The sequence below is a fragment of the Chionomys nivalis genome, chromosome 10 (assembly GCF_950005125.1).
Source record: "Chionomys nivalis chromosome 10, mChiNiv1.1, whole genome shotgun sequence".
NCBI lineage: Eukaryota > Metazoa > Chordata > Mammalia > Rodentia > Cricetidae > Chionomys > Chionomys nivalis.
Window position 1 is genome coordinate 16,714,241 of NC_080095.1, and position 27,430 is coordinate 16,741,670.

At 47.7% G+C, this 27,430-nt stretch overlaps 2 protein-coding genes and 1 non-coding gene across 11 annotated transcripts in view; 1 reads left to right on the top strand and 2 right to left on the bottom strand.

The window, feature by feature from the left end:
• Window positions 1–547: 547 nt before the first annotated feature.
• Znf839 (zinc finger protein 839) lies at window positions 548–23,494 on the bottom strand. Its single transcript, XM_057782154.1, is given in 9 exon segments — window positions 548–1,005; window positions 6,176–6,268; window positions 9,433–9,666; window positions 12,615–12,837; window positions 12,839–13,119; window positions 13,122–13,484; window positions 18,166–18,390; window positions 21,017–21,033; window positions 23,374–23,494. Coding segments are annotated over 9 exon segments (1,818 nt in total). The 3' UTR covers window positions 548–744.
• Trnai-aau (transfer RNA isoleucine (anticodon AAU)) lies at window positions 22,409–22,482 on the bottom strand. The gene has a single exon. It is a non-coding gene; the product is annotated as a tRNA-Ile (tRNA).
• A 3,319-nt stretch (window positions 23,495–26,813) lies between the features above and the next one.
• Mok (MOK protein kinase) overlaps window positions 26,814–27,430 on the top strand; it is a 35,591-nt gene continuing 34,974 nt past the window's right edge. For all 9 annotated transcript variants that reach the window (XM_057782996.1, XM_057782997.1, XM_057782999.1 and 6 more), the window contains exon 1: window positions 26,814–26,995. In XM_057782996.1, the coding sequence (XP_057638979.1) occupies window positions 26,989–26,995 (7 nt within the window). In that variant the 5' untranslated portion in view covers window positions 26,814–26,988. The remainder of the gene's footprint in view (window positions 26,996–27,430) is intronic.

Below are 27,430 nucleotides of genomic sequence, written 5' to 3' on the forward strand. Positions count from 1 at the left end.
GAGACAGGGTTTCTCTGTGGTTTTGGAGCCTGTCCTGGAACTAGCTCTTGTAGACCAGGCTGGTCTCGAACTCACAGAGATCCGCCTGCCTCTACCTCCCAAGTGCTGGGATTAAAGGCGTGCGCCACCACCACCCGGCTGTTTTTTTTTTTTTTTTTTTTTATTTATTATGCATACAATATTCTGTCTGTGTATGTCTGCAGGCCAGAAGAGGGCACCAGACCCCATTACAGATGGTTGTGAGCCACCATGTGGTTGCCGGGAATTGAACTCAGGACCTTTGGAAGAGCAGGCAATGCTCTTAACCACTGAGCCATCTCTCCAGCCCTGTTTGTTTGGTTTTTGTGGTACTGGATATCAACCCAGATTTCACACAAGCTGAATTGTTTAACCATTGGGCCATATCTCCAACCCTGGACTTAAAATTTGAAAAGAATGTTTTAGTTCTATAATTATAAGTAAAATCCCATGAATATTTAAGGTTTAAAAATCTTGTCACTTTTTAAGATTTTATTTTTACTGTGTCTGTGCCACATGTACAGATGACCAGGGCAGCCACAAACAGGCATGGGATCCTTGGAGCCACACACTTGACCTCGTTGTTAGGAACCAAACTCAGTCCTCTGGCTGAAGTGATATATATTAAATATATTCTATAATATATATTAATAAATATATTTTTAAATATATGCTTTTTAATTCTGTAGAGTTAACTGAATTTAGTTTCATAGAAGTGAAAATCACTTACCAAAAATTGCCGCTGTTTGCATGAAATGATGGGCCAACCCAATAAAAATTCCAGTGATCATGATGGTTTACATCTGGGGCCTGGGTACTGTGTATCTGTTTAGCTTGAGATACCCACACAAGCCAGAGGAGGGTGTTGGAGCCTTTGGAGCTGGACCTTTTAAGCAGTTGTGAGCTGTCCGGCTTGAACAAATGCTGGGAGTCAAACTCAGCCCTTTCCAAGAGTAGTATGTACTCTGAGACGTCTTTTAAGGTATCCTGGGATAGAGAACTCATAATGACTTCAGAATCACTATCCTCCTGCCTCCACTCCCCAAATGCTGGAATTACTGACACACCATGCCCGGCTCTTGTGTACTCTTGGTAATTTGTTCCCCAGACACCCATTAGCAAGTTGTTCGAAAGAGCTAATGGGAAGATCAATACTGCCAAGGACAGGCAGAAGTAAAGGAACTAAAGATAAACAAAATATTGATTCTGTAGAGTACTGTATCGGAACAGAACAAGGATGTCATCAGAGGTCAGTATAGCACGTCAAGGTGAACATAGTAGTGAGTCACACAAGTATGTCTTCTACAATCTCAAATCCTGCCCAGTTAACAAAGAAGGAAATAAAAAGCTTGGAATTTACCTGAACTGGATTGAGAGGGTTTGAGGATGAATTCATGGTGAATACCTTGAGAAAAGGGCGGCTGGTGCTGTCTTTTTAAAATTGCTATTATAAAACATTTCCAGGCAAATCAGAAAGTATTGAAGATAATATAATAAATGTCCACATACTCCAAATGCAGACTAATAATTTAGACAGTGGAGAAGCTCTGGGCTTTTGAGAAGTGACCCGTCCACAGGACACAGCTCTGCCTAAGCCACTTGGATGCCCCCAGTTCCTGCTAGGAAACCTGCCTGTTTTTCCCTACGATATGCCCTGAGATCTATTGAGAGAACAGGAAGTGCCTGGGGATGTTGCAAGGGCTGTGGGAACAGCAGTCATGCTTACGCACAGGACCTGCATGAGGTACAGCCATGATCCCCAGCTCTGCCCTGCAGCATTATCTCGGTGTTCCTGGTCTCTCCTAAGAGTGCCAAGGAAGAGAAGAGGACAGCTGAGAACCAATGCTCCTGTCTAATGTGGACAAATGACCTTCCCTTTGGCCCACAGTATAGCCATGGACACCCTTACAAAGAAATCCTGAGATTATACTTTACAGCTGGAACATCAAAATGCCTGGACTTTCAATGAGCTTCAGGTTTCTATAGAAGCCAGTAAATCATACTATCACAAAAGCCTTTTCCTCATCAAGAAAATCCAAGTGATAGAGCTTGGCATCCTAACCCTGCAGAATTAGGAGGATCCTAAGTTCAAGGCCAACCTGACATATAGCAAGACCCAGTCATAGAGGGTAAAAAAAAGTGGTGAACATAAAACCTAAGTGGTGAGTTGGTGGGATGGTTAAGTAGTTAAAGGTGCTTGGTTTGCAAGTCTGGCAACCTGAGTTCCAGCCCTGGAATCCATATAAAGGATGGACTGGAAGAAAGCTGGACATGGTGGTGCATGCCTTTGATTCCACCACTCAAAAGGAAGGGACAGGTGGATCTCTGAGTTTGAAGCCAGTCTGGTCTAGGTAGTGTGTTGGGGAATATTATTATCAGGTGTGTTACCTTTGTAACGCTACATTCAATTAACTGTGAAGCTGTGATTCTTTGCCTATCTAAAACACCTGGTTGTCTAATTAAGAGCGGAATAGCCAATAGCAAGCAGGAACAAGGATAGGTGGGGCTGGCAGGCAGAGTAGAAATAGGTGAAATCTGGGAAGAGAGAAGAGGAGGACACCAGGGCCAGTCACCCAGCTACACAGCAAGCCACAGAGAATGAAGTAAAGAATGGAATACAGAAATAGGGAAAGATAAAAGTACAGAGGCAAAAGGTAGCTGGGATAATTTGAGAAACAAGCCAAGCTAAGGCCAGGCATTCATAACTAAGAATAAGCCTCTGTGTGAGATTTATCTGGGAGTTGTGTAGTACCCCCCCCAAAAAAAAAACAGAAAAATAAAATGTCACACAATGTTATGGTGCCCCCCCCAAAAAAACCAGAAAAATAAAATGTCACACAATGTTATGGTGCCCAGTGTGGGGACATATTTCCATGTAGGTCCTGAGAAAATTTAGAAAAAAAAAAAAAAAAAAAGGACATGGCTCCTTTAAGACGTTCAGCAGGCAGGGCTAAATAGAAACTAGAAATGACAAGCTAAATAAAAACTACTGTAGCAATGCAAGTACTGGTTTCCACAGCTAGGAAGGTTTAATGCAGTTCTCAGTCAGGAATCCCCCACCAGCTTTAGGGTTGGCTTTCACGGCCGAACCTGAGAGTAGTCAGAGCCAGCTGCTAGAGCACGCTCAGAAAGGCTAAAAGAGATGCAGTAAGAGGTCAAGACAGAAAGAAAAACTCTAAACAGGTTCCAGTGTGGTTTACAATGTGTGCAGGCTTAAGAAAGAAAGAAAATGGGTACAGGCAGTCATAGAAAGAAATAAGTAGATTAAAAATAATAAAGTCAGCCAGGCAGTGGTGGCGCACGCCTTACAAGAGCTAGTTCCAGGACAGGCACCAAAGCTACAGAGAAACCCTGTCAGAAAGAAAGGAAGGAAGGAAGGAAGGAAGGAAGGAAGGAAGGAAGGAAGGAAGGAAGGAAGGAAGGAAGGAAGGAAGGAAGGAAAGAAAGAGAGTCTTTAAAGAGACAGTAAAAATAATGTAAAAGAAAAAAGCCACGTAAGGATGGGATACAAACAGGGAGTCTAGATCCTGTATTGTGCTGATTTTAAATTTTCTGATTGCTAAAAAGCAAAGGTCTAAGAGACCTGGATTTGAAAGAGGGACTGTTGAAATAAACCAGCCTGGATATTTGAAGAATGCCTTAACTTTAAAAGAATCAAAAAATGTATTTGTCAAATGGAAATCAAAAAAGCTTTAAAAGAGTCAGTGCCTGCGGGAACCTCAGGCTGTGGCTCTTGCGGCCTAGCCACTGCTGATAGCGGTGAAAAACAAAACAAAAAAAAAAAAAAAGAAGAAGATTTCTCTGTGTAGCCCTGGCTGTCCTGTAACTCATAGAGATCTACAGGCCTCTGCCTCCTGAGTGCTGGGATTAAAGGACTGTGCCTCCACCACCCGGCCAAATGCTTTCTTTAAAATAAGTCGCCTTGATCGTGGTGTTTTATCACAGCAATAGAAAAGTAACTAAGACACCCTATTACAGTACAGGCTGCAGTAGCCATGGAAACCTGTATCATGTCAGCACCTACTCACTGCAGACAGGCAGCTCCATCAGGGTAGTGGGAAGGAAACGCAGCTAGGGCCCACACAGTCTTTCTTTCTTTTTTTTTATTTTTCTTTTCTTTCTTTTTTTTTTTTTTTTCGAGACAGGGTTTCTCTGTGGTTTTTTTGGAGCTTGTCCTGGAACTAGCTCTTGTAGACCAGGCTGGTCTCGAACTCACAGAGATCCACCTGCCTCTGCCTCCCAAGTGCTGGGATTAAAGGCGTGCGCCACCACCGCCCGGCTTTTTTTTCTTTTTAAGACTTATTTATTTTAAGTGTATGAGTGTTTAGCTCGCATATGCACCATGTGCATGCCTGTTTCCCATGGAGGTCAGAAGAAGGTATCGGATCCCCTGGAACTGGAGTTACAGATGATTGTGAGCTACCATGTGAGTTCTAGGAATTAAATCTGAGTCCTCTACAAGAACAAGAAGTGCCCTACCTTCTGAGCCATCTCTTCAGGCCTCTATACTGCCTTTCTAAGCATTCACGCTACATGTGAAACTGAGTTTTCAATAAAGGAGACTATGTTGACCCTTGGCATCAGCGTGAGAGCCAGAAAGTCAGAAAGTACCGCTTAAGTCTTCTGAGAAGAGGACTCAGACCCAGGGGCAGGCGCAGGTCTGTCAGGGTTGGTGAGGGGGCTTGTTTCACATACAGTGGGCTAGGGCCGAGTTCCAAAAGAAGTTTATCCAAAACAAGCCAAACCCTATTAGCCCCAAACTAATGTTTTGAAGAGAGCTCAATCTAGCCAAAGGCAGCTGGATGATGAAATAAGAATTGTATCAGAATAGCCACATAACCTCTAATGTACAGGAAACCAGCCCACAGAGAAACCATAGGTAAGTGCACCTGCTGCCCTGGCAGAGGCCCTGGGGCCTTCCCAACACCTACCTGATGGCTAACAACTACCTGTAACTCTAGTCTTAATGGCTACAACACTCTCTTCTGTACTCCGTGGGTACGAGGTGCCAACAAGCAGCACAGACACAGATGTAGATAAAACACTCATACACATAAAACAAAAATAAAATAAATCTAATAAAAAAAAAGAAAAGCTGGTGGCATTGATGCACACCTTTAATCCCAGCACTTGAGAGGCAGAGACAGTGAGTTTGAGGTCAGCCTGCAGAGTGAGTTCCATCCAGGACAGCCAGGACTACACAGAAAAACTCTGTCTTGAAAAACCAAAAAAAAAAAAAAAAAAAGAGCCCCGTGGTGTTCTCAATTTTCTTTGAACTATTATAATTTTCAGTGTTCTGGAACAAGGGGTTATAGCCCTTATATTAATAAAACAAAACTTCACTTGCCAGGACAAAGCCACACAGTGGCTAAATATGAAGATGTCTTACTAGCAACACCCTCCCTTGTTCACAGACTCCTTCCTTCAGCTAAGAGCAATGCTTTGCCCCTCGAGATGGCACCTCATCATTGTTTATCTCCAGGGGCTCCTGAGGACACAGGTCAGAGCTGCTGAGGTAATCCTGACACATTCTCCTCACCACCTCATGCAATTCTTCAAACTCCTTGTACACAGCAGGAAAGAAAGACTTCGCTCCAGGACGACTCTCAACCTTTGTGAGGGTGAAGACGAGCAGTGTGTAAACCGAGGCAATGACACGGAAAGCAGAAAATAAACCTGGAGACAGGGAGCCGAGGTCCTCACCCCCACAAGAGGGCAGTGGCAAGCGTTTCCTTTGCTTCCTAGCTGTGCCTATGTATGCCACCACCACGCCCAGCTCTGAGAGGCCAGGCTGGGGGTAGGATGCCAGAAAACAAACCCTGAGGGTGAAGGCCACAAACTCTGGGACTAGGGTGACCCCACAGGAAGCATACAGTTGGCAAAAAGGCACCTCTAGCTCCTAAGGGGCACATTCCCACCTCTTAAGGCCACCACGGTTTTCTTCTCCCTACACAAGGTTAAAATAGTCAAGGGAGTGACAGGGGCTTACTGAGACACCCACACAGGCAGGTTCTGGGCGCCGGAACTCTCTCTAGCTCTGTCCTAGGGAAGGAAAATGAATTATTCCAAATGGCCTGGTGTGTTCTAAAGTAATTAGGGAGGCCAGCTCACGGTATACTCAACTAACCCTCTGACCTGACATATGACAGCCACTTACCTTCACTACAAGTAGTTCGTACAGGGTCACCACCTGAGCCAGCTGAGGCAGGACCAACTCCACCAGCTCCTCTCGGCCACACTGCTGGAGAGCCTGCCAAAACAGAGTTGGCCACCTTCAACTGGAGTCGGTGTGAGTGGGACAGAAAGACCCCCAGGATCCAGCTGCACGCAGCTTCATGCTGTTGTCCGACAGCAGAACACCGTGGTCAGTTCTAGCTTCAAATAGGGTGCCCCAGAGTAGCAGCTGACTACAAATGCAGGGACTCTGGTGCAGAAGAGTCACACAGCTGCAGACAGCACCCAGGGACTGGCAGGAGGTTGGAAAAGCAGCCCAGGCTAGGCTGGGAGAAGACCAAAGAGTTGGATTTCTTCCAGTGGTGTGGCATTTGGAAGGAGGTTATGCTCTGTTAGAGGTAGGGTATTGCTATGTTGCCTAAATTATTCTCAAGATCCAGCCTCAAATGGGCCTCTTGCCTCAGGCTTCTGGGGATTGCAGGATGCATCACAGTACCTGGTGCTGGAGGGGGGCTTGGGCAGGTGGTGGTATAAGGAAAGAAGGGTGCAGGTCTGCAGGGGGTACTGCAGCAGGGGGCACAGCAGCAGGGGGCACCGCAGCAGGGGGCACCGCAGCAGGGGGCGCAGCAGCAGGGGGCAACACTAGCATAAAAGCAAGGAGGAGGTGAGGACTGGCTAACAAGGAAGGTGTGGCAGAAGGGGCGGGGAGAGAGTTTATCAGGTCCAAGAGTGGGGTGGGGTGGGGTAGGGTGGGGTAGGGTGGGGTAGGGTGGGGTAGGGTGGGGTAGGGTGGGGTAGGGTGGGGTAGGGTGGGGTGGGCTGGCTGTAGCGTGGGGAAAAGAGGCAGAACCAGGGGTAGTGGTTTAGCTTATAATCTCAACACTTGGAAGGTTTGAGGTAGAAAGATTGTCAGGGCCAGCCTGGGCTCCAAATGGGGGTTTGAAGCCAGCCTGAGCTACAGAGTGAATAATGTCTCAAAACACTGAACAAAAACAAGGAAGAGAAAGGGAAGAGAAATAAGAAGGCTTCTAGCCTGGGCACTAGTGGCCCTCTATACCCCAGGGCTAGGCAGGAACCAGCTCGAACACCCTCCACAACATGGAAGATGTGGTAGTACACAGGCCACCCCGGTACGGAGTTTTCTCTTTGCGGGGATTGGTCTTGGGGAGGATTGGTTTCAGGGCTTGCTTGGTTGGAGAAAGTATTTCACTCTGCAGCTCTGGCTGAAGTCCCAGAGATCCGCCGGTTTGGCTCAAGTCCTGAGATTAAAGGTGTGCGCCACATACCCAGCCGCTGGCGAGTTCTCTGATGAGGGACGCGAGGCTCCAGAGAGAGGTCTAATCAGAAGGTGCAAATACCAAGTGGTGAGGTGCAGGGAGGCCATGAGGCCCAGGCTTTGAGAGAGTAACCAGGAGCTGCCAAAACCTAAGAGGACCAGAAAAGCTAAAGAAAAAGCAGGATAGCTCAGCTGCGCAAGCCTGGTGCCTGAATTCCATCCCCAAAACCCAAATGAAAGGTGAAGGAGAGAGCCAACTCTGCAAAGTTGGTCTCCACAGTTGCATGTAATAAGTGCAGGCATGGAGCACATGCACACACATGCACTAAATAAATCAGTTTAACTTCAACTTTCAAAAGCTCTAAGGAAGAGCAACCTGTGGTTTCAGCTCTGTGGATGCAGAGGAAAGCTGGGGGGGTTTTTTTATTATTTTTTTTTTTCGAGACAGGGTTTCTCTGTGGCTTTGGAGCCTGTCCTGGAACTAGCTCTGTAGACCAGGCTGGTCTCGAACTCACAGAGATCCGCCTGCCTCTGCCTCCCAAGTGCTGGGATTAAAGGCGTGCACCACCATCGCCCGGCAGGAAAGCTGGTTTATAAATCGCCTTTAGTGTTAGCTCAGGGAGAACATCCACCTGACAGTTTATCAACCAACAGGTTTGGCTGCCACTCCCCCTACTTCCTGCCCGAGTGGCAGCTATGTCTAGTTTGTTCGCACCGTCCCTCCATAACCAGAGCTGGGCCCCATACGTCATGGGCACAGATCATATATAAATAAATGTGAACTTCTGGGGTGGGGGACTCTCATCTAAGAGTCACAGTGCCCCTGCTCACAGCCACTCAACTGGAGGACAGAGGGTGTTGTCGGGAACAGTCCGCAGCCGCCATTTATGCACAGCCTGGGCCAGCCTCACTGCCCCGACACCAAATATCTGGACTCAAGTTCTGGCCCCGCCTCCTGCCTGAAGCCACCTGAGCACCTTGCTTTCCTGGGCCTTCTGCTGCGCATCTGTTAAGGTGGGAGACCACTGTGAAATAAATGAAAGGAGGCTGACTCGGTGCTCAGCAGAAACCTGGGAGGGAGTGGAGTCGAAATGCTCTGTAAATGGTGCTGATTCTAATACCAGCCACTAACTCCAAAGGTTCTACCTCAAGTCTCAACAGTCAGTCATTCAAGGTTGCCATGACACAAATGGCACGGGACAAAGCTGCAAGCTGTAACACCACATTATGTCTAAGACATGTTCTAGGAAAACCGTTTTCTAGAAACCCAAGTCTAGAAGCCCACTGAGCCAGCTCTCTAGCCCCATGGCCTAGAACTCTCAACCCTCTTGCTTCAGCCTCCCTGATGGGAGATGTCTCTGTGTGTGCTTTGAATAGGTTTTATTACCACTGGTTAATAAAGAATCTGATTTGGCCAATAGCCAGGAGAATAGAGCCAGGCAGGAAATGCAAACTGAGATAAAGGGAGAAAAAGGGCAGAGTCAGGGAGATGCCAGCAACCGCTGGAGAAGCAAAATGTGAGGTAACACTACGGCCATGTGGCAATACATAGATTAATAGAAATGGGTTAATATGTAAACGCTAGTTAGTAATAAGTCTGAGTCACCAGTAAAAACAGTTTGTAGTTGATATTAAGCCTCAGAGTGGTTATTTGGGAACTGACAGGAGAGAGAGAAATGTCTAGTAATACCTCCCGAGTATTTCCAGTGTGCACCACTACACAAGGCTAGGATGTTGGTGTTTTACTTTTAACTTCAGAAATATGACCTTGAGCCAGGGATGGTGGCCCAGGCCTGTATCACCAGCACTCAGGAGACTGAAGCAAGACTGTGAGGTCAAGGCTAGCAGAAGCCTACACATTGTGACCCTGTCTCAAACAAACAAGAAACAGAGAGAAGGCAGCAGGAAGCTGTTCCATATTGCACCAGGTGCAGGTTTAAGTACTCTGTATCATAGTAAATTACCTCCTGAAGCTGCGCTCCCCTGGAGAGGCTCAGCCTTGCCGATGCGGATGTGGCAGGGTGGATGTTTGGCGGCACAGCTCTGCTCTGCCGGAGGCTGGCTGTGCCGAACTCTGCCTGGCTTGCCCAACTTCCATTCCTAGGTTCTAGGCATTTCTCTGGTCTCAGAAGAGCCGAGGGACTTCTAATTTCTGGCTCGGGTACCAGTGTCTCTTCGACTTCTTCAGGCTGACCATTCTAGATAGTGTTGCGCACCCAAAAATAAAACAAATGAGATTTTGAAAAATCATGCATTATATGTCATCATGAAAACCTTAAAGTAGTAAAATGTCCAGTCAATTGCAAAAAACTTTCTACACTATTTTTCTTTAGTTAACACTCTTTAACCTTAATGATACATTTTTAACTTTCTCAACACCTAGGAGACAGAGGTCATAATCTCTGTGAGTTCAAGGTCAGTCTGGTTACGTAGTGAGTTCTAGGACAGTCAGAGCTACATAGTGAGATTCTGTCTCAAAAAAGCAAAAGAAAACAACTACAACAAAGAATGGAATCCATGGGGAGGATGGGATGACTCAGGGGTCGACAGTGCCGTTTGTTCTTCCGGAGACCAGGGCTCTAATCCCAGCACCCACATGGTTGCTCACAGCCATCTCTAACTCCAGTTCCAGGGACCCAATGGCCTCTCCTGGCCTCCTCGAAGGACAAAATGCACACACATGGTGCACAGACATACGTGCAAGAAAATGCACACACATGGTGCACAGACATACGTGCAAGAAAACACCCACAACACGGAAAACAAAATCGATTAAAAGAAGAAGGACGTCGCCGGGCGGTGGTGGCGCACGCCTTTAGTCCCAGCACTTGGGAGGCAGAGGCAGGCGGATCTCTGTGAGTTCGAGACCAGCCTGGTCTACAAGAGCTAGTTCCAGGACAGGCTCCAAAACCACAGAGAAACCCTGTCTCGAAAAGCCAAAAAAAAAAAAAAAAAAAAGAAGGACGTCACTAGGTGGAAACATTTTAACGAAGTAAATTGGGAACTTGGCTCAGACGCCGAACCCAGGAAGATAAATCAGCTTAGCCTTCCAGAATTCCCAACACTAGTGCAGATCCCACTGGCCGAGACACATGTCGTTAAACTGGGTTTGCCCCTTTACAAGACCTAACTCAAAGAAGAGCACATGTTTCCTCTTCTCCTTCTTCTTCCTCTTCTTCTCTTCTGTCTTTTATTTCCAGATTCGGGTTGGTTAGTAGAGTTTGTTCAGTTGGAGACCCCTGGTTCAGAGTCTCCAGGCAGACCATCCCCAGCTGTCTTCAGGGGTTGGCCTCTGCTCTCTCTGACAGAGAGAGGGCAGGATTTCTTTTGTCTTCATAAATCTCTGTCCTACTTTTAGGCAAATAGATGGAGACAGAGAGCACCTGGCACTCACTGCTTCTGTCTTCAGCTCAATAACCCTTCGTATTTAGGGGAGGTACCTTCTGCTCTCCGGTCCCACCCTGGCCCCGGGACAGCTTAAGAAACAGAATGGTCCTTTTATTTTGTTTGGTTTTTCGAGACAGGGTTTCTCTGTAGCTTTGGAGCCTGTCCTGGAACTTGATCTGCAGACCAGGTTGTCCTTGAATTTACAGGGATCCACCCTCCCTCTTCCTCTCAAGCACTAGGATTAAAGGTGTTTGCCACCACTCAGCTCAGAAAGGCCTTTCAAAAGCTGAAGTTTCCCAGGGCTGGAGAGATGGCTCAGTGGTTAAGAGCACACACAGCCACCGGACCAGTGTTTGTTCCTAGGATCCGTATCAGGTGACACATACATGCACATGCGCGCGTGCACACACACACACACAATTAGAAAAATAATAAGGTTGGAGTTTTCCATCCATGAAAGGCACAGAACCCAGCATCCTGGTCTACAGTGTAGGCTTTGAAGCCAGAAGACTTGGCTTGACTCCACTTTGAACTGAGATCTAGAAGTTCTAAACCTGGGCTTGATGAGTCACCCTTCTGGGCCTCCTTCGGGCACCTCAAGTAGGAGTGATCATTAAGAAAATGTACAGGGGCTGGGCAGTGGTGGCACACACCTTTAATTCCAGTACTCGGGATGCAGAGGCAGGCAGATCTCTGTGAGTTCGAGGTTAGCCTGGTCTACAGAGAGAGTTCCAGGACAGCCAGAGCTGCACATAGAGAAACCCTGTCTTGAAAAACAAAACAGGGCAAAAAGAAAATGTACAGGGCCAGGCATAGCAGCGAGGCTTTTAATCCCAGCACTGGTGAGGCACAGGCAGGCAGATCTCAAAAAAACAAAAAAAAGAAAGGTACGGAGCCAGGGAACCACCCAGTGGCAGAGCACCTGCCCAGAGGCACAAGTTCTGGAGAGCAGTCCTCACCACTAAGAGTAACTGGAAGAGGAGGGGAGGGAGAGAGAGAGAGCAGAGGAGAAGAACAAGTCTGGACTGCTCAACGTCTGCATAAAATAAATGGTAGTTATACTGTTGGCACCAATGCTAAAGGCAAGATAACTTTATTTGTTTGTTTGTTTTTCAAAATAGGGTTTTTCTGTAACTTTGGAGCCTGTCCTGGAACTAGCTCTCTCTCTCTCTCTGTTTTTGTTTTTCGAGACGGTTTCTCTGTGGCTTTGGAGCCTCTCCTGGAACTAGTTCTTGTAGATCAGGCTGGCCTCAGACTCACAGAGACCCACCTACCTCTGCTTCCCGAGTGCTGGCAAAATAATATTTTTAATCCTGTCACAAGGCTGTCCCAGGGCTCCACCAGCCCCCAAGGTACTAATGTTAATCAAGCTGGCTACCAGCTTCAGCCTCCTTAGAAGCCCCTGATCCTGCTGTGGGAAAGAGGCCACAGCAGCAGGCACCTCTTCCCACTGCGGACTATGCCCCAAACCTGACCTTTCCCACTTTCCTCTGCCATCTGAGTACAGCTGAGAGTGCATGAGGAATAGTCACACAGACCAGATATAGAGGAGCATGGCCGTGTTCACCAAATGTTCTCACCAAGTAGGCCCATGGGCAAAAGACACATACCTCCCCCTTGTTCCAATCAGTGCAACAGCGGTGTGTCTGGGACCCTCAGGACTTGGGTCCCGAGTCCCACCTGACACTGTTAAGATTTAATTAAAGGAGGATGGGGAAAGTGTAGAGATAAGGGCTCCATCACCAGACAGAAATGTTACCTGCAGGATCCGCCAGGCTGCCTCTGCCTCTTCTGTGCAGAGAACAGCTGGTGTGGACAATGTGGGGGGAGTCAGGTCTCTGGTCTTTGAGCCCATGCACCCCAGGGTCAGGCTCCCATTAGCTTTCTTCGAGAGCAACATCTCAGGCTCCAGCTGTCCATGGCCTGGATTGAGTTTAAAATGCCTCACCAATCCCCCCCTTCCTATGTATGACTTCTCACATAAAGGCCTTGGGCCTCAGGGCGCAGCCCACAATGTCAAAGAGCCCCGGTTTCTGCCTCTGTTCTTCCTCTTCATCCACGCTCAGCTCTGAGTAGTCATCAGAGTCTGACAGGTGCCCCTCTGCTAAGTCCTCCGTTTTGATGAATTTATAATCTCTGGCTTTATACTTGGGAGGCCGGGATATCCGTCCAGACCGTGTTTTCACCTTTAAAGATTTCTTCAGTTTCTCAGTATGTGCGGTATGCAAGCTGGAAATGAACAGATGTGCTGGACGGGAAGAGACAAGCGCACTGCAGGAGTACCAGAGGCTGCCAGAGGGCTCAGAGTGACACCATGCCCATCTGCAGCCTGAGGGGCCTTGACTCTCCTCAAAGGGACTGGCTGAAGGGCTGGCAGTAGTTTCTGTACAAGCGTGGAAGGAGCAGGAGGCTGAGGGGAACCTCAGAGAAAGCGCGGCTGTGACACAGTCCTCCCCAGGGCCTGCACCCTGTGCAGCTGAGGGCTGGAGCCACAGAGCCCCAGGCTGGAGCTTCTCCCAGGTGGCTGACTTGGTCTTGTTTTGGGCTGGATGGTAGCCAGAGGGTGCATTGGCCTTTCCTTACTTTTTGTGTCGCCAGATGTTACCTTGACACAAATGGCTTCAAGTTGCTTAAACACAGAAAGAATGCAGAAGATAGAAAACAAGCATTATGGTTCTCATCTGTGCTGCCCTCAGCCCACCCTCCCCCAGCTGTGAGCTACCTAAGTGGGCGCAGAGGACTGACCTTGGATCACTTGAAATAATAGTATAGGATCTTAACCACTGAGCCGTCTCTACAACCCCCTGCTCTTTTAATATGTGTATATGTGTGTATGTGTGTCTCTTCCAAAGAGAGACAGTCACCAACCAGGCCATGGGTTCACACCCTCAGCACAAATTAAAATCCTGGACTCGTGGTCCTGTACACTGGAGGATACTAGGTGGTGTCCCTGCCTTGACTCACCAGATGCCAGTAGCATTCCCTAGGTGTGACAAAGTTTGTGTTTCTCCAGAGACTGGGGATGCAGCTGCAATGATCTGAGACTAGCCAGCCCTCTCTAGACCCAATCCTCTACCAGTGGGAGGTCAGTAACAGTGTCACTCAGGACAGAACTGTCACCAAAGGGAAGCTGGAATGCCCCCGTGTCTGCATGCCTGGTGTACTATTACAAACAGCAGACCCTCCTTATAATTATGGCATATGAAGAACTATATATCCTGTGCGCCCCAGTTCCTGGGTTACTGTGACTAAATGATAGCTAGTTTTACTGTGCACATCTTCAAGAACCATTGCTCGGGGGCTGGAGAGATGACTCAGAGGTTAAGAGCATTGCCTGCTCTTCCAAAGGTCCTGAGTTCAGTTCCCAGCAACCACATGGTGGCTCACAACCATCTGCAATGGGGTCTGGTGCCCTCTTCTGGCCTGCAGGCATACACACAGACAGAATATTGTATACATAATAAATATTTTTTTAAAAAAAAAAAAGAACCATTGCTCATTTCACTGCACTAGAAGACACCCAGAATATTTCTCCAAGCTCTTGAAATACAGCAGATATTGTAAGAATGAACACACCACACACACACACACACACACACCATCTTTTAGGGAAACTGGTCTAATTTATTGATCTGATATCCTGACTGGTTTCCGATATGTACCATGTGGGAACAGCACTTGATATTTTGGTTTGTGTCTATTTCATTCAGCAGACGTCCATAAGTCCTTCTGGCACCATTTATAAACATCAGCTAAGTCCTGGTCTCACCCCAAGGTCTCCCTTGCCCTTTGTCAATTCCTACAGTTCTGTAAGATCACCTCTCCTGGGACAGAACCTCAGACCTGTCTTTTCAAAAGTTTCACTGCTGATTCTGAAAGCAGACAAGTCTCTAGAGACAGGTCAGACAGATAATAATGTCATGGTGGTACAACAGAGGTGTCAGAGAATGTCCCAGAAGAGATCATCTCTAAGGTACATGAAGGCTGCAATGAATTTTGTCAGGCATGCAAGATACTTTGTCTAAGGGAAAAGAAGCAGATTCACAGAAGCATGGAAACGTGCACAGGTATTGATGGAACTAAAGTGTGTCTGTAGGGTAGAAGCAGGGAAGTTGGGGACCGGAGTTCACTGACTTGTACTCCTGGGCCACTGTTCCCACAGTGAGCCAAAGCCTTCGGTCCTGCCTGCTATCAGTTAGCCAACTGTACCCTGGAACGCTGCCTCTCCTCTGCTGCTGCATTTTCAGACAGAATCCATCCTTGCAAATCTAGCTTAGATACTGCTTTTGAACAGCACTTTGTGTTCTGAGATAGAAACTATTTCCTTTTTTCTGAATGTATTCAGTTCTTTGTATCTGTAGGTTTCAGCCGTGGTTAGATATCGTCTGGGTCATGCTTCCCTTCCTCCAGTTCATAGACTCCTTGCAAGCTTTGTTTATTGAAACACAAATAAAATACCACTATAGTTCCCCTTTGTCTAAAATAAAAAAGAAGGCTCTAACTAACATAAGAAAAACTATGTAAGTACAATAACTACATACAATATATACAGGCAATAAGTACATCAACAATGTCTAGCCCATTTACATTTGACAAATTCAGATTGAATACTCCATTATCTGTTCCATCTTGGTGAGTCCAAAGACTTGTACCTAATTTACTTTCTATCACAACTTGCATTACCAAAACTATCTTTTAATACTCTCAACCTTATACACGTTATACTTCTTTAGTGAGTATCTTTTTCAAGTCTCATAAACAAAAAAAACCCTATAACTATCTAGACTTCAACTCCCTCAGAGACATGAGAAGGAAATAATATTAAGTGACTTCCAAAAAATGTGAGAAATGACAGAAACTGCTGGCTGCTTGGACGATCACCCAAAGTTGTGGCCATGTTTAGCAGTGTGGTGAAGACACAGGCTCTAGAGTGTATAGCCGCCTGAGAAACACTGGGCAAAACCAACCTCTCCTTGGTTCCTCAGGGGTTGGAGATACAGCTCAGTTGGTTGTGTTTAAGGAGCCACAGAGTAACCTTGAGTTCAGCCCCCAGCACGGCATAGAGCCAGTATGGGGCTGCAAGCATTCTGGAGCTCAGTGAGAAAGTATTAGAAATTCAAAGTCAACCAGGCATATTGGTGCACACCTTCAATCCCAGAAAGGATGCAGAAGCAGGCAGATCTCTGATGGAGATGGGTCTTGTATTAATCAGTTGCTTTCATTGGTTAATTAATAAAGAAACTGCCTAGGCCCATTTATAGGCCAGCCCTTAGGTGGGTGGAGTAAACAGAACAGAATGCTGGGAGAAAGAAGCCGAGTAGGGAGTCGCCATGATTCTCCCACTCCAGACAGACGCAGGTTAAGATCTTTCCTGGTAAGCCAGCTCGTGATACTACACAGAATATTAGAAATGGGTTAGATCAATATGTAAGAGCTAGCCAATAAGAGGTTATAACTAATGGGCCAGGCAGTGTTTAAAAGAATACAGTTTCCGTGTAATTATTTCGGGGCATCAGCTAGCCATGCGGGCGGCTGGGTGCCGGGGACGTAGCCCCGCCGCTCCCACTTCAACAGATCTCTGTGAGTTTGAGGCCAGCCTGGTCTACAGAGTGAGTTCCAGGACAGCTAGAACTGTTACACAGGGAAACCCTGTATCCAAAAAAGGAAAGAAATTCAAAGTCGTTTTCAGCCACACATCTAATTTGCATCCAGCCTGAGAAATGAGACCTAATCTCCAATAAACAAAAAGCAAACACTATCATGTGGCTGCCGACAACTATGGCACTCAGAGAAAGTGTGGCACGGAGCAGAGATACACTAAGCAGGAGCTGCCACTGCATGGAGGCTGTACCAGTAGTGTGCCACATTCTGCCCATATTTGCTGCACAGTGAGGGAGATACTTGCTTCTACAGCGTCACACCTGTCAGGACACTTATCACTATCTAGTGAGCCACCCTTCCTACAATCAAGGAAATGGATGTCCAGGGAGGGTCATTCACTCTTCTAGAAAGTGCTGTTAGGCAGTCATACTGCCTTACCAAACTCTAGCAACACAGCTCTCCAGCCTTTTCCTTTAATTTTTAAAAATGTATTGTGTGTATGTAGGTCAGGGGACACCTTTTCCTGGGCTCTGGGGATCAAGCCGAGGTTGTCAGCTTCCTTTCCCCCACCAAGCACCTTTACCAAGCTGAGCCATCTTGCTGGTTCAGCTGTCCAGGTTCTATTTTTTTTTTTTTTTTTTTACTTGAAGTTAAACTATTCCGTCAATTGACTACTGCCCAGTCTTTTTTTTTTTTTTTTTTTTTTTTTTTTTGGTTTTTTTTTTGAAGACAGGGTTTCTCTGTGGCTTTGGAGCCTGTCCTGGAACTAGCTCTGTAGACCAGGCTGGTCTCGAACTCACAGAGATCCTCCTGCCTCTGCCTCCCGAGTGCTGGGATTAAAGGCGTGCGCCACCATCGCCCGGCATACTGCCCAGTCTTGATGACCAATTGGAAGCAAGCCTATACAGCCAAAAATGACCTCAGAACCAAACCCATGCTGAAGACGGCTGAATCCTACTCTCTATCCATTATGGGGAAGTAGCTCTCCCTTTTAGCAATTCTGAAGTGAGACGTGTTTATCATTCCTAATGACAGCCAGTGAAGGGGATGTGTTTTTACGTCGGATATGGAGTACCTGCAGTTTCAGGAGCTATCTGGATCCTCCCAGGAGGAGAAGCCAGATTCTAGCTCCTACCCCCTTCCCCCAGCAGCCAAACGCTGTGTGTGCAGGGAAGTAAACTTGGGTTGTTCTGCAGTACAGTGTTCATCTGCTACTGTACTGGACAATGGAGTGGACAGGGGGTTTGCCAAAGTCTAGCGCGAACTACCAGAAAGAGTGCTTAACTCTGCCCAGGTCTGGGCTAGCGGCTGCTGTGTTCAGGCGGAGATCACTATGTTTTCTCTTAATCTGCTCAGCTCTGGGATCCAGTATCAGGGCTCTGGAACCGCCCACTAGAAAGTTCTCTCTTGTCACCCCCAGAACGTGTATTATACTATCCGCGGGGCGTTGAAAGGTAAGCTTGGTCTTAGTGTAGAATCTGCCATAGAAGTGCTACATAAATACTGGACGAAGGACTAAGGCCTGTAAGGGGGACCAGGAGGCTCGCAGGGGCACGGAGCAGAAGAGGCAGGGGAATGTCCCGAAGAAGACCGGGTGCGCACGGTGCGTCCCTGTGCCATTCCCACGGAGCTGGTCTGGGAATGACCTAGGTTCCGAACGCCGGCCGCACCGGCCAACTCGGAGTCTCTCCACCCCCGCGGCGCCTCACCTGGGGCGGCAGCAGGCGCGGGGCCCCGGCCCCCGGTCCCCGCTGCAGGGCGGCCTCCCGGGCCGCATCCCGGAGCCGCTGCGCCGCGTCCTGCAGAACGAAGGGCGGTGGCTGCGCCCGAGTCACCTGCTCCAGGACCCGCCGCAGCTGCTCAGGGTCCAGCGGGGCCACACGCACGGCACTGCTGAGATTCCCGGGCTCCGGCTCCGCGCCCGCCGTGGCGGCCTAAGGGGGGGGACTCGAATCCGAGTCCCTTGAAGTGGCGGCGCGGAAGAGCATCATCCGAGAAAAGATGGAATCTACGAGTGCGCCGCAGGCCAAGATATCGGAAGCGGGTCCTGTACTTAATTGTCGCCCCCTCGCGGAGGACGCCGCCGTGGCCTTAAATAGTTGCTTCTCAGACGCCACCAGCTCCATGAGGTCTTGTGTCCCCGGTGAAGCTCTTTTGGGTTCCAGAGACCTTGACCTACACAACTCCCTAATCCTAAAGTTCAAACATCTTCATAATCCCACTTAGAAATTTGGGGTCATAGGCACGCACTTTCACTCCAGGCTTTATGGAAAATACTACACCAATTTAAGATTTAAATTTTGCCTTTTTTTTTTTGGTTTTTTGAGACAGGGTTTCTCTGTGGCTTTGGAGCCTGTCCTGGAACTAGCTCTGTAGACCAGGCTGGTCTCGAACTCACAGAGATCCTCCTGCCTCTGCCTCCCGAGTGCTGGGATTAAAGGCGTGTGCCACCATCACCGGGCACTAAATTTTGCCTTTTTACTTTACTTTTTTTTTTTTTTTTTGAGCCAGGGTCTCCTGCTGTAACCTTGACTGATCTTGAGCTTTTGGCGATCCTTCCTCCTTCCTGTAATGGATTAATGAAAATACTGTGGATCCCCGAGTGGCTGTAGTGGGCAGTGAGTCATGAGACAGACAGATAGGCACACCATGCAGTGTGTGGTTGGATATTTATTTAGTGGGTTATGGAGGAGGAAAGAAAGGGGAAGGGAGAAGAGGAGAGGGAGAGAGGGAGACAGAGATTCCAGGGTAGGGCTCTTTCCCCTTCCCATGTCCCCTCAACTTTATCCTGCTTCATAATGGGACTACAAAGTCTGTGCTTAATTTTTTGCTTTGTTTTGATTTGTGTGTATGGTGTTTTGTCTGAGTGTATGTCTGTACAACTTATGTTGCTGGTGCCTTTAGAGGCCCAAAGAAGATATGGAATCCTCTAGAACAGAGGTGGCTATGAGCCACCATGTGGGTGGTGGGAATGGAACTCAGATCTTCTGTAATAACAGCCAGTGCTCTTAACCACTGACCTACCTCTCCAGGTCCAAAATGTTTGGATTTTTAACATTAGTGCTCACAAGCCTCCTAAAGTGTTACTAGGGTGACCTATCCCGCCCTCACCTGCCGCCTACAGACTATAAGACTGTATCCATTTTGAAGGCAGGAATGACATATTGCTCATTGGGTGGCCAACACAAGCTCTGGCCCAGAATACACACTCAAGAGAAAGATGAATAGATGGATAGCTAATGGAACATAGGTAGCTGGGTGGATGGGTGGGGAGATGGGTGGCTGAAACTCACTCTGTAGACCCGGCTGGTGTAGTGATATTTCATTTGTATTTTAATAACTAGAGCTTGCCTGAAGATCAGAGAGTAGACCAGCTCCACTGGTCAGCCTTACAGACCAGGCAGTGGTGACACACACCTTTAATTCCAGTATCCACACTAATTTTCCCTAGAGACCAGGCAGTTCTGTGTGCCTTTAATCACAGTGGTACACACCTTAAATCTCAGTCCTAGAGAATATAAAATGGGAGGAGACAGCTCACAGACACAGTCTCATTCTGAGATTCCTGGAGGCAGGATCACCATTCAAGACTGAGGTATAGAGGTAAGAGCTAGTGGCTGGCTGTTTTGCTTTTCTGATCTTCAGGGTGAACCCCAATTTTCGTCTCTGGGTTTTTATTATTCATGCTACAGGCTTGCCTAGAACTCACACAGATCAGTCTGCCTCTGCCTCTTGAGTGCTGGAATTAAAGGTATGTGCCACCACAGCCTGACTTAAAATATTTTTTGAGGTTTATTTTTTATTTATGTGCATGTGTCTGTGTAAGTAAATGTCACATGTGTGCGGGTACCCATGGAGGCCAGAAGAAGGTGTCTAATGCCCTGGAACTATTGGTTGCCAGCGTCCTGACATAGGTGCTGGGAACCAAACAGCTTAACCACTTAGCCATCTCTCCAAACTCCCAAATAATCTTTTTTTTTAAAAATATTTATTTATTTATTTATTTATTATGTATACAATATTCTGTCTGCGTGTATGTCTGCAGGCCAGAAGAGGGCACCAGACCTCATTACAGATGGTTGTGAGCCACCATGTGGTTGCCGGGAATTGAACTCAGGACCTTTGGAAGAGCAGGCAATGCTCTTAACCACTGAGCCATCTCTCCAGCCCCCTCCCAAATAATCTTTATTCCACAGTGGTGCGTTCTGAACACCTTTCCGTGTTTGTTTTGAAGGCAGAAATCTGCCTATTCTTCCTGCTGTCAGACAGCTCACCCACAACAGAATCCAGTTATCAGAGAGTCAAAGTGACAAGGGAAAAAACAACCGTTTTCTTTCTGCTCTACTCAAAGAGCCAAGCCTGGGGCTGGAGAGGCGACTCAGAGGTTCAAAGCACTGGCTGCCTTCCAGAGGTCCTGAGCTCAATTCCCAGCACCCACATGGTGGCTCGCAGCCATCTTTGATGAGATCTGGTGCCCTCTTCTGGCCTGCAGATATACATATTAACTAACTAACTAAATAAATCAATAAAACGAAAAAAGAACAAGAGCCAATCCCTCACCATCTCTTCCATGTTCACTACAGAAAAGTCATGTCAAAAACCACAGTCCGAAGGGCTGGGACACAGCTTCTTAGAGGTCACCGGACACTAGCAGGGCCTAGCTTCATCCCTTAGCTCTAAAAATGAAAACCGAGCCAGGCGGTGGTGGCGCACGCCTTTAATCCCAGCACTCGGGAGGCAGAGGCAGGCAGATCTCTGTGAGTTCAAGGCTAGCCTGGTCTACGAGAGCTAGCTACGGAGAAACCCTGTCTCGAAAATAAAATAAATAAATAAATAAAAAGAAAACCGAACAAAGGTTATCGCTCCTTGAGCTGATCTTGTTGCAGCTTGGTTACCACAGTTTCACATCTACAAGGCACAAGCTAGAGGGGCCCAACCCTTCTGTGCAGAAGGCCAAGTTCACAGTAGAGGGATCATTGCCCCTCCCCCATGGTGGAAAGCAATGGTCAGGTGAGGGTGAATAGGAAAGCAAGGTCGAGATCTAGTCTCTGTGCCCAGCTCCACTCCCTACTGTGTCCCTGGGTCTAACCAGGAACTTATTATACCCAAGACACGGCATGTGTTTTATTCTGGATGCCAATAATCCATTATTTTGTCTGTAATAACAACAGTCCTACTCACTGGTATGGAATCCATAGCTCTTAATACATCTCAAGCTCTTACCAAGACTTCAGCTGCTGCTGTCTAATTCGGAGTTCTTCTACATTTGAGAAAGGGGTAGGGAGGTCCATACTTAGTCTCAGCTCTCAGGCGGCGAGGGCAGGAGGATCTTGTGTTTAAGGTGAGCCTGAGCTACGGAAAACAAAATCCAACCCCTGTACCCACATAGGAGCTAAGAGGTGTTTGTTTGTTAAACTAAACAGCGCTGACCGGCCCAGAGACTCGAGCATTCCGTGAGAAATCTGTTCTCTGCCTCCAAATTCAGAACCAAGAGGAAGAAGTGGGTAGCTGAAAATCTTTGACAGGAGGGAGGCAGAGTCAGGCGAAGGTTTCTAGATCTATGGTCAATCTCTGAAAACCCCGCAGCGTTCCTTGGCTGGCCTTGCCCAGACCGCCCAGCTTGCGGGAAATACCTGAGGAATGCGTTGCCCTGACTTGCATTTTCAGCATGAACTCCAAAAACACTGAGCTCCACCGGCGTCGCCAGAGGAGCTGGAAACTTGGAAGAGGTCCGGGATGACAGGAGCAGCGTTTAAGGCCGCAGATTATTTGAAAGCTTAACTTATGATGTCCTAAAGAGCGTGCAAGGGACTTATGCGGCTGGCGACAAGGCGCAGGAGGAACTTCTGTGGCGCACAGTCTGGTTACGACTCCCCAGGTTAGACAACTTTCAGAGTTGAGATAGGTAGTCGCTTCCATTTTCAAGTTTCTTATAAAAAGAGTAAATATCTCTGGCCCGTACGGGGATCGAACCCGCGACCTTGGCGTTATTAGCACCACGCTCTAACCAACTGAGCTAACCGGCCAGACAAGAGCTCAGCTCTCTCTGATCGCCTACAAGGTTTGTTTAGGCGTCCTGTGCCCCGCTGTCTGGCTCCTCCTCTTCCTCTTCCGAGTTCCAAACAGCAGGCTTTCCCACGTGCTACTGCTTCACCCGAGCTCATTCTCTGTGTATTAACCCCTTGACCAGAAGGAAGAACCGTCACCCAGGGCTCCAGGGAAGGCGACCTCCTACAGAGAACCCAGACTTCCCCAAGGAAAATGCCAGCTGCCTGTTCAAAGTCAGGAAACTTTCAAATATCCCAGGTCAGAGTTCCGAAAATCTTTGCAGCCTTTAGGTCTGCTGGCGCCTTTAGTATAGCTAAATCAAACTTAGGGCACGGAAATCCAGACAAATGCAAAGAACCACCGAATTCCCCAGCATTCAGTCACCAGCAGCAGGTAGGACCTTGGCTTCCTCCTTTGCGGATCTGAATCCTGTCTCTCTTATTCTTTCTCTTCCCCTCCCTCCCTTCCTTCTTTCTTCCCTCCTTTTCTCTCTCTCTCTCTTTTTTTTTTTTTTTTTTTTTTTTGGTTTTTCGAGACAGGGTTTCTCTGTAGCTTTGGAGCCTGTCCTGGAACTCCCTTTGTAGACGAGGCTGGTCTCGAACTCACAGAGATCCGCCTGCCTCTGCCTCCCAGTGCTGGGATTATCTATCTATCTATCTATCTATCTATCTATCTATCTATCTATCTATCTATCTATCTATCTATCTATCTATCTATCTATCTATCTTTCTTCCTTCTTCCTTCCTTCCTTCCTTCCTTCCTCTTTCCTTTGTTCTTCCTTCTTCCCTTTCTTGTCTGATTATTTATTTGTTGCTCTTAAAGACTTAATTTTGACTGGACTCAGAAGCAGAAACTCTTAGTGAGCTTACGTATCTTAGAAATTTGCTCCTGGCGTTTTTCTTCGGCTTCCTTCATTCTCTTGTCCAAAAGTTTAGCGTATTCAAAAGACTCCTCGTTTTCCCCTAGTGTCTGTACGAAGCTTGTACTCATCGTCCACTCCACTGAGTTTCTGACAGCCGATGGCTAGAAAGATATTCAACTTCATCCCAAAAGGGTCTGATATTCACATCTAACTTACTTTCAACTTGCGGCAATTCTCCCGCCTCAGCTTTCCAAATACTGAGATTACAGGCACACACCCCTCCGCCTGGCTCGAAAATGCCATTATAAATCGTTCCTAAGTACAGTAATACATGGAGTGAATAGGACCTAAGCTTTTCTCAAACACAAAATAAAACAAACAAAAGACTGAGCCACCAGCCCAGCATTTTAGTGTAAATTCTGGCAATACCGCGAACTTAGACTAAAATAGTAACTATTTTGTGCCTGGTAACCCCGTGTCCAGAATAAGTCACTTTACAGATTCCTCTAAAACCAAACTCAGAGAGGGGGCTCACTCGTGCGGCAGGGACAGGAGGTTCGACGTAAGTTCCCGACAGAACCTGTCTCTGCAAGCCGGTAAATAACTTAGCTGGGCGAAGCAGCGCTAGCCGGTATGAAACCCCGGCATTTGGGAAGTAGAGGCGGGGAGTGTGTGTGTGTGTGTGTGTGTGGGGGGGGGGATCAGGTGTTCATGGTGGTGCAGGTGAGTTTGAGGCCAGGTGACTTTTGTGCTTCCCTACACCCCAGACTTTAGCAAGACTCCTAATGTCACTAAGGGCAGGCTTCCCTACGCCCCTATTTGCAATCTGCTTCACAGTCCCTGCTTCATCTCAGGTTTATATCATAAATCATCTTCCCCCACCACGTCGTGATTTCCAGAAAGCCGCAGCCAAGCGAACCTTAGGAGACACTGGGAGTTCGAGCTCGCTTTCCCAAGGGTCTGATCGGAACCTGGTGGGGGTTGCGGGTTGGGGGGCAGCACTAAGCATCCCCAAGGCTTGAACACCGCCAGGCGCAGTGACTAATGGTGAACGCTAGGGGGAACCCGAGACCCACGGAACTCAGAAGCCATTAGGCAAAATAAATGGTACCAAATATTAAGTTTTCTTAAGGGGGTGGATGTGTGTCTTTATATGCGGCATTTAAAATAGACCACATTCTGAATTTTTACTTGTTCGCTTTTTTGAGAGTAACATATAACGCAGGCTAGCCTCACAACTGAGAATGGCACTTAACTCCTGTTTCCATCCCCCAGCGGTTCTCTGGGAATACAGGCACTCACTGCCTAGGCTGTGTTGTGCTGGGGGCTGGGCTATGCCCAGGGCTTCATGAGAGCTAAACAAACTACGAAATGAGCGCACCTCCAGCTATTTATTTCTCTCTGGTAGAACTTTTTGTGTTGTCCTGTGTTTCTTTGCTTAGTTTTCTACATGAGAGTCACTGATTTGATTGGACTGTTGAATTCCTTTTTATTTTTATTTATTTATTTTTATTTTTATTTATTTTTTGGTTTTTCGAGACAGGGTTTCTCTGTAGCTACGGAGCCTGGCCTGGAACTAGCTCTTGTAGACCAGGCTGGCCTCAAACTCACAGAGATCCGCCTGCCTCTGCCTCCCGAGTGCTGGGATTAAAGGCGTGCGCCACCACCGCCCGGCTTGTATTCCTTTTTAAAGCAGTCAGACACATGATCAGAGAACAGTTGTATTATTTTGTTTCGTTTGTTGTTCCCAGTTGGAGGCTCCCTTCCAGAGCTTCTTGCTATAATCTGGGTTGGCTGTTCTGCACGCCCACTGCCCTGCGCATCTCCCCTGCTTTGAATCCCATTCCTCCTTGCCCGTGTTGGATCTCCTTCCTCTCATCCCAGGGTCTTTCCTCCCTTGTTTATCTTTCCTTTGGACTCTGGACATCCATTATCCATTGGCGGCTTCTGGAAAGTGTTGAGTCCTTCTTGCCTGTCTGATCACGTTTTGCTTCTGCCCCCCCCCCGGGGGGGCAGACCAACAACTAGAGAATTCTAGAATAGAGACCACTGTCCCTCAGCAATCACAAGACCACACTCCCGTCTTAGGACCTGTGAAATGTTCCATATAGAAACTGAACTCCTGTTTGTTAATTCTTGGGTGGGGAGAGAAATGGAAAGCCGAACGGGAAATCGGAATTTAAATGTTTTATCGCACATGTGTTATATCAAAACTGTTAGAGAATAAAAACGAAAAGTAGGCAAACAGAAAGGTTTTGCAGATGTTGTTTCTAACTTGCTAAAACAAATCAGTTGTTCAGGGACCCGTTTGAAACACGCCTCTCCTCCCTAAAACATGCACACTGTTGAAAGCCTTTTGCACAGTTTCTCGTCTGAATGTGGCAGAAGCACAGGGAGTTAGAAACCACGGACTACTCTCTGAGCTCAGCGACCACCAGTAGGTGACCTTGACAAAGCCTTCTGCCACTCTGGGACTCCCACAACAGGGCATTGGCTTCTGCAGCCCAAGTCAGCTAAGTGCTTCTCTCATTTACCTGTGTAACTGGCTCAAGTAAAAACTTTGTCCTGCATCCTCAACACTGGCATAAAACCAGGCTTGCCCCTAGCCAGACAGGAATATCAGAGAAGCGGCAGATGCTGAAGCGCCCTGGTTTTGGACAAACATTTATTGAACATTTGCTGTGCGTCAGACCTCTCAGGCCTCAGGCAAAAGCCAGCAAGAAATTGGGTGAAGCCCCAGAGATGTCTCATTTGTCCTCACTGCAGCTCCTTGGAATGAGGATTTTTCAACTTCACAGTAACAATTTAGGGGGTCGGGTGTGAAGGCGTGGGCCTTTAATCCCAGCAGGTGGATCTCTATGAGTTCAAGGCCAGCCTGTTCTTCATAGTGAGTTCCAGGACAACCAGAGCTACACAGAGAAACCTTGTCTTGGTAAACAAAAACAAAAACATATATCCCTGCCATAAATAAATAAGTAATGTAGGATCTTGACCACACTGCTTTTCATTATATCCCTAATGCCTGCAACAGTGCTTGGAGCAAACGAATGTTTGCTGAAAAAGTGAAACGTTTACAGAACAGTCGCTATAAACCCGGCTGGTAGAGGCTCAACAGTAGGTGTTGGCACAGAACAGGTGCCAAGGGGTGTTGCAGTCAGTGAAAGCTCAAGGACGTGGTTCGTGCATCAGCTTTCACATCGCTACATTCTCAGGAGAGCTGGGAAGAGTCAGCCCCGCCAAGGACGCCTACGCACTAAGGTAAGAAACTGTACTTAAATTTAAAGGAGAGAGAAGGAGGGAGAATGAGAGAGGTTGCTTAGCGACCAAACTGAGGCGGCTGGTCTCACTGCGCATGCGTGAACAGACAGGCGCGGTTCTCTTTTGCGCATGTGTGGACGGCAGCCTTAGGCCTAGTCCCCTCCCCGGGGGGGGGGCGGTATGGCGGTTGCTAGGGCAACAGGAATACAATATGGCGGCCGGATCCTAACGCTTTCCAGCCAGGGACCACTGCGAAGATCCACGAGCCGGAAGCCGCCTCAGGAAAACAGAAGGCCGGTTCCACAGTCTCGTCTCTTTTCGGCCCGGGTCCGACCACGGACTGTCGCCGTCATCCGCGTTCAGGATGAAGAGTGAGTGGGGCCGGGGAAGGGCCGAGGGTCCCCGGGGCCTGTGTGGCGGCGCCGCCCTGAGGCCGCTCCGGAGCCGCTCCGGCTTAGGCACCGGGGCAGGGCGGTTATGCTGGAGCTTGGGCACTTGAGTGTGATTTTATTCATTCACTCGTTCGTCTGTGTGTTAGGTCGCACCTGAAATTCTCAGACCTTCGGCTGTGGGCTCTGAGCGCTCACACTGTTTCTCCCGGCCGTTTGCGGACAGCGGCTTAAAAGGCATTCGCGATCATAGCTGGGCTGTGTCTTACTTTTTGAGCTAAGTTAGTATTTTTGAAGCAACCTTTCAGCGGAATTTAAAACGGTCACTTAAAAGTTGGGAACTGAGGCAGTCATTCTAGAAAGTAGAAGGGCTGGAAAAAATTGACTTATTTTGGGGTTTGTGGGTAACTTAAATCC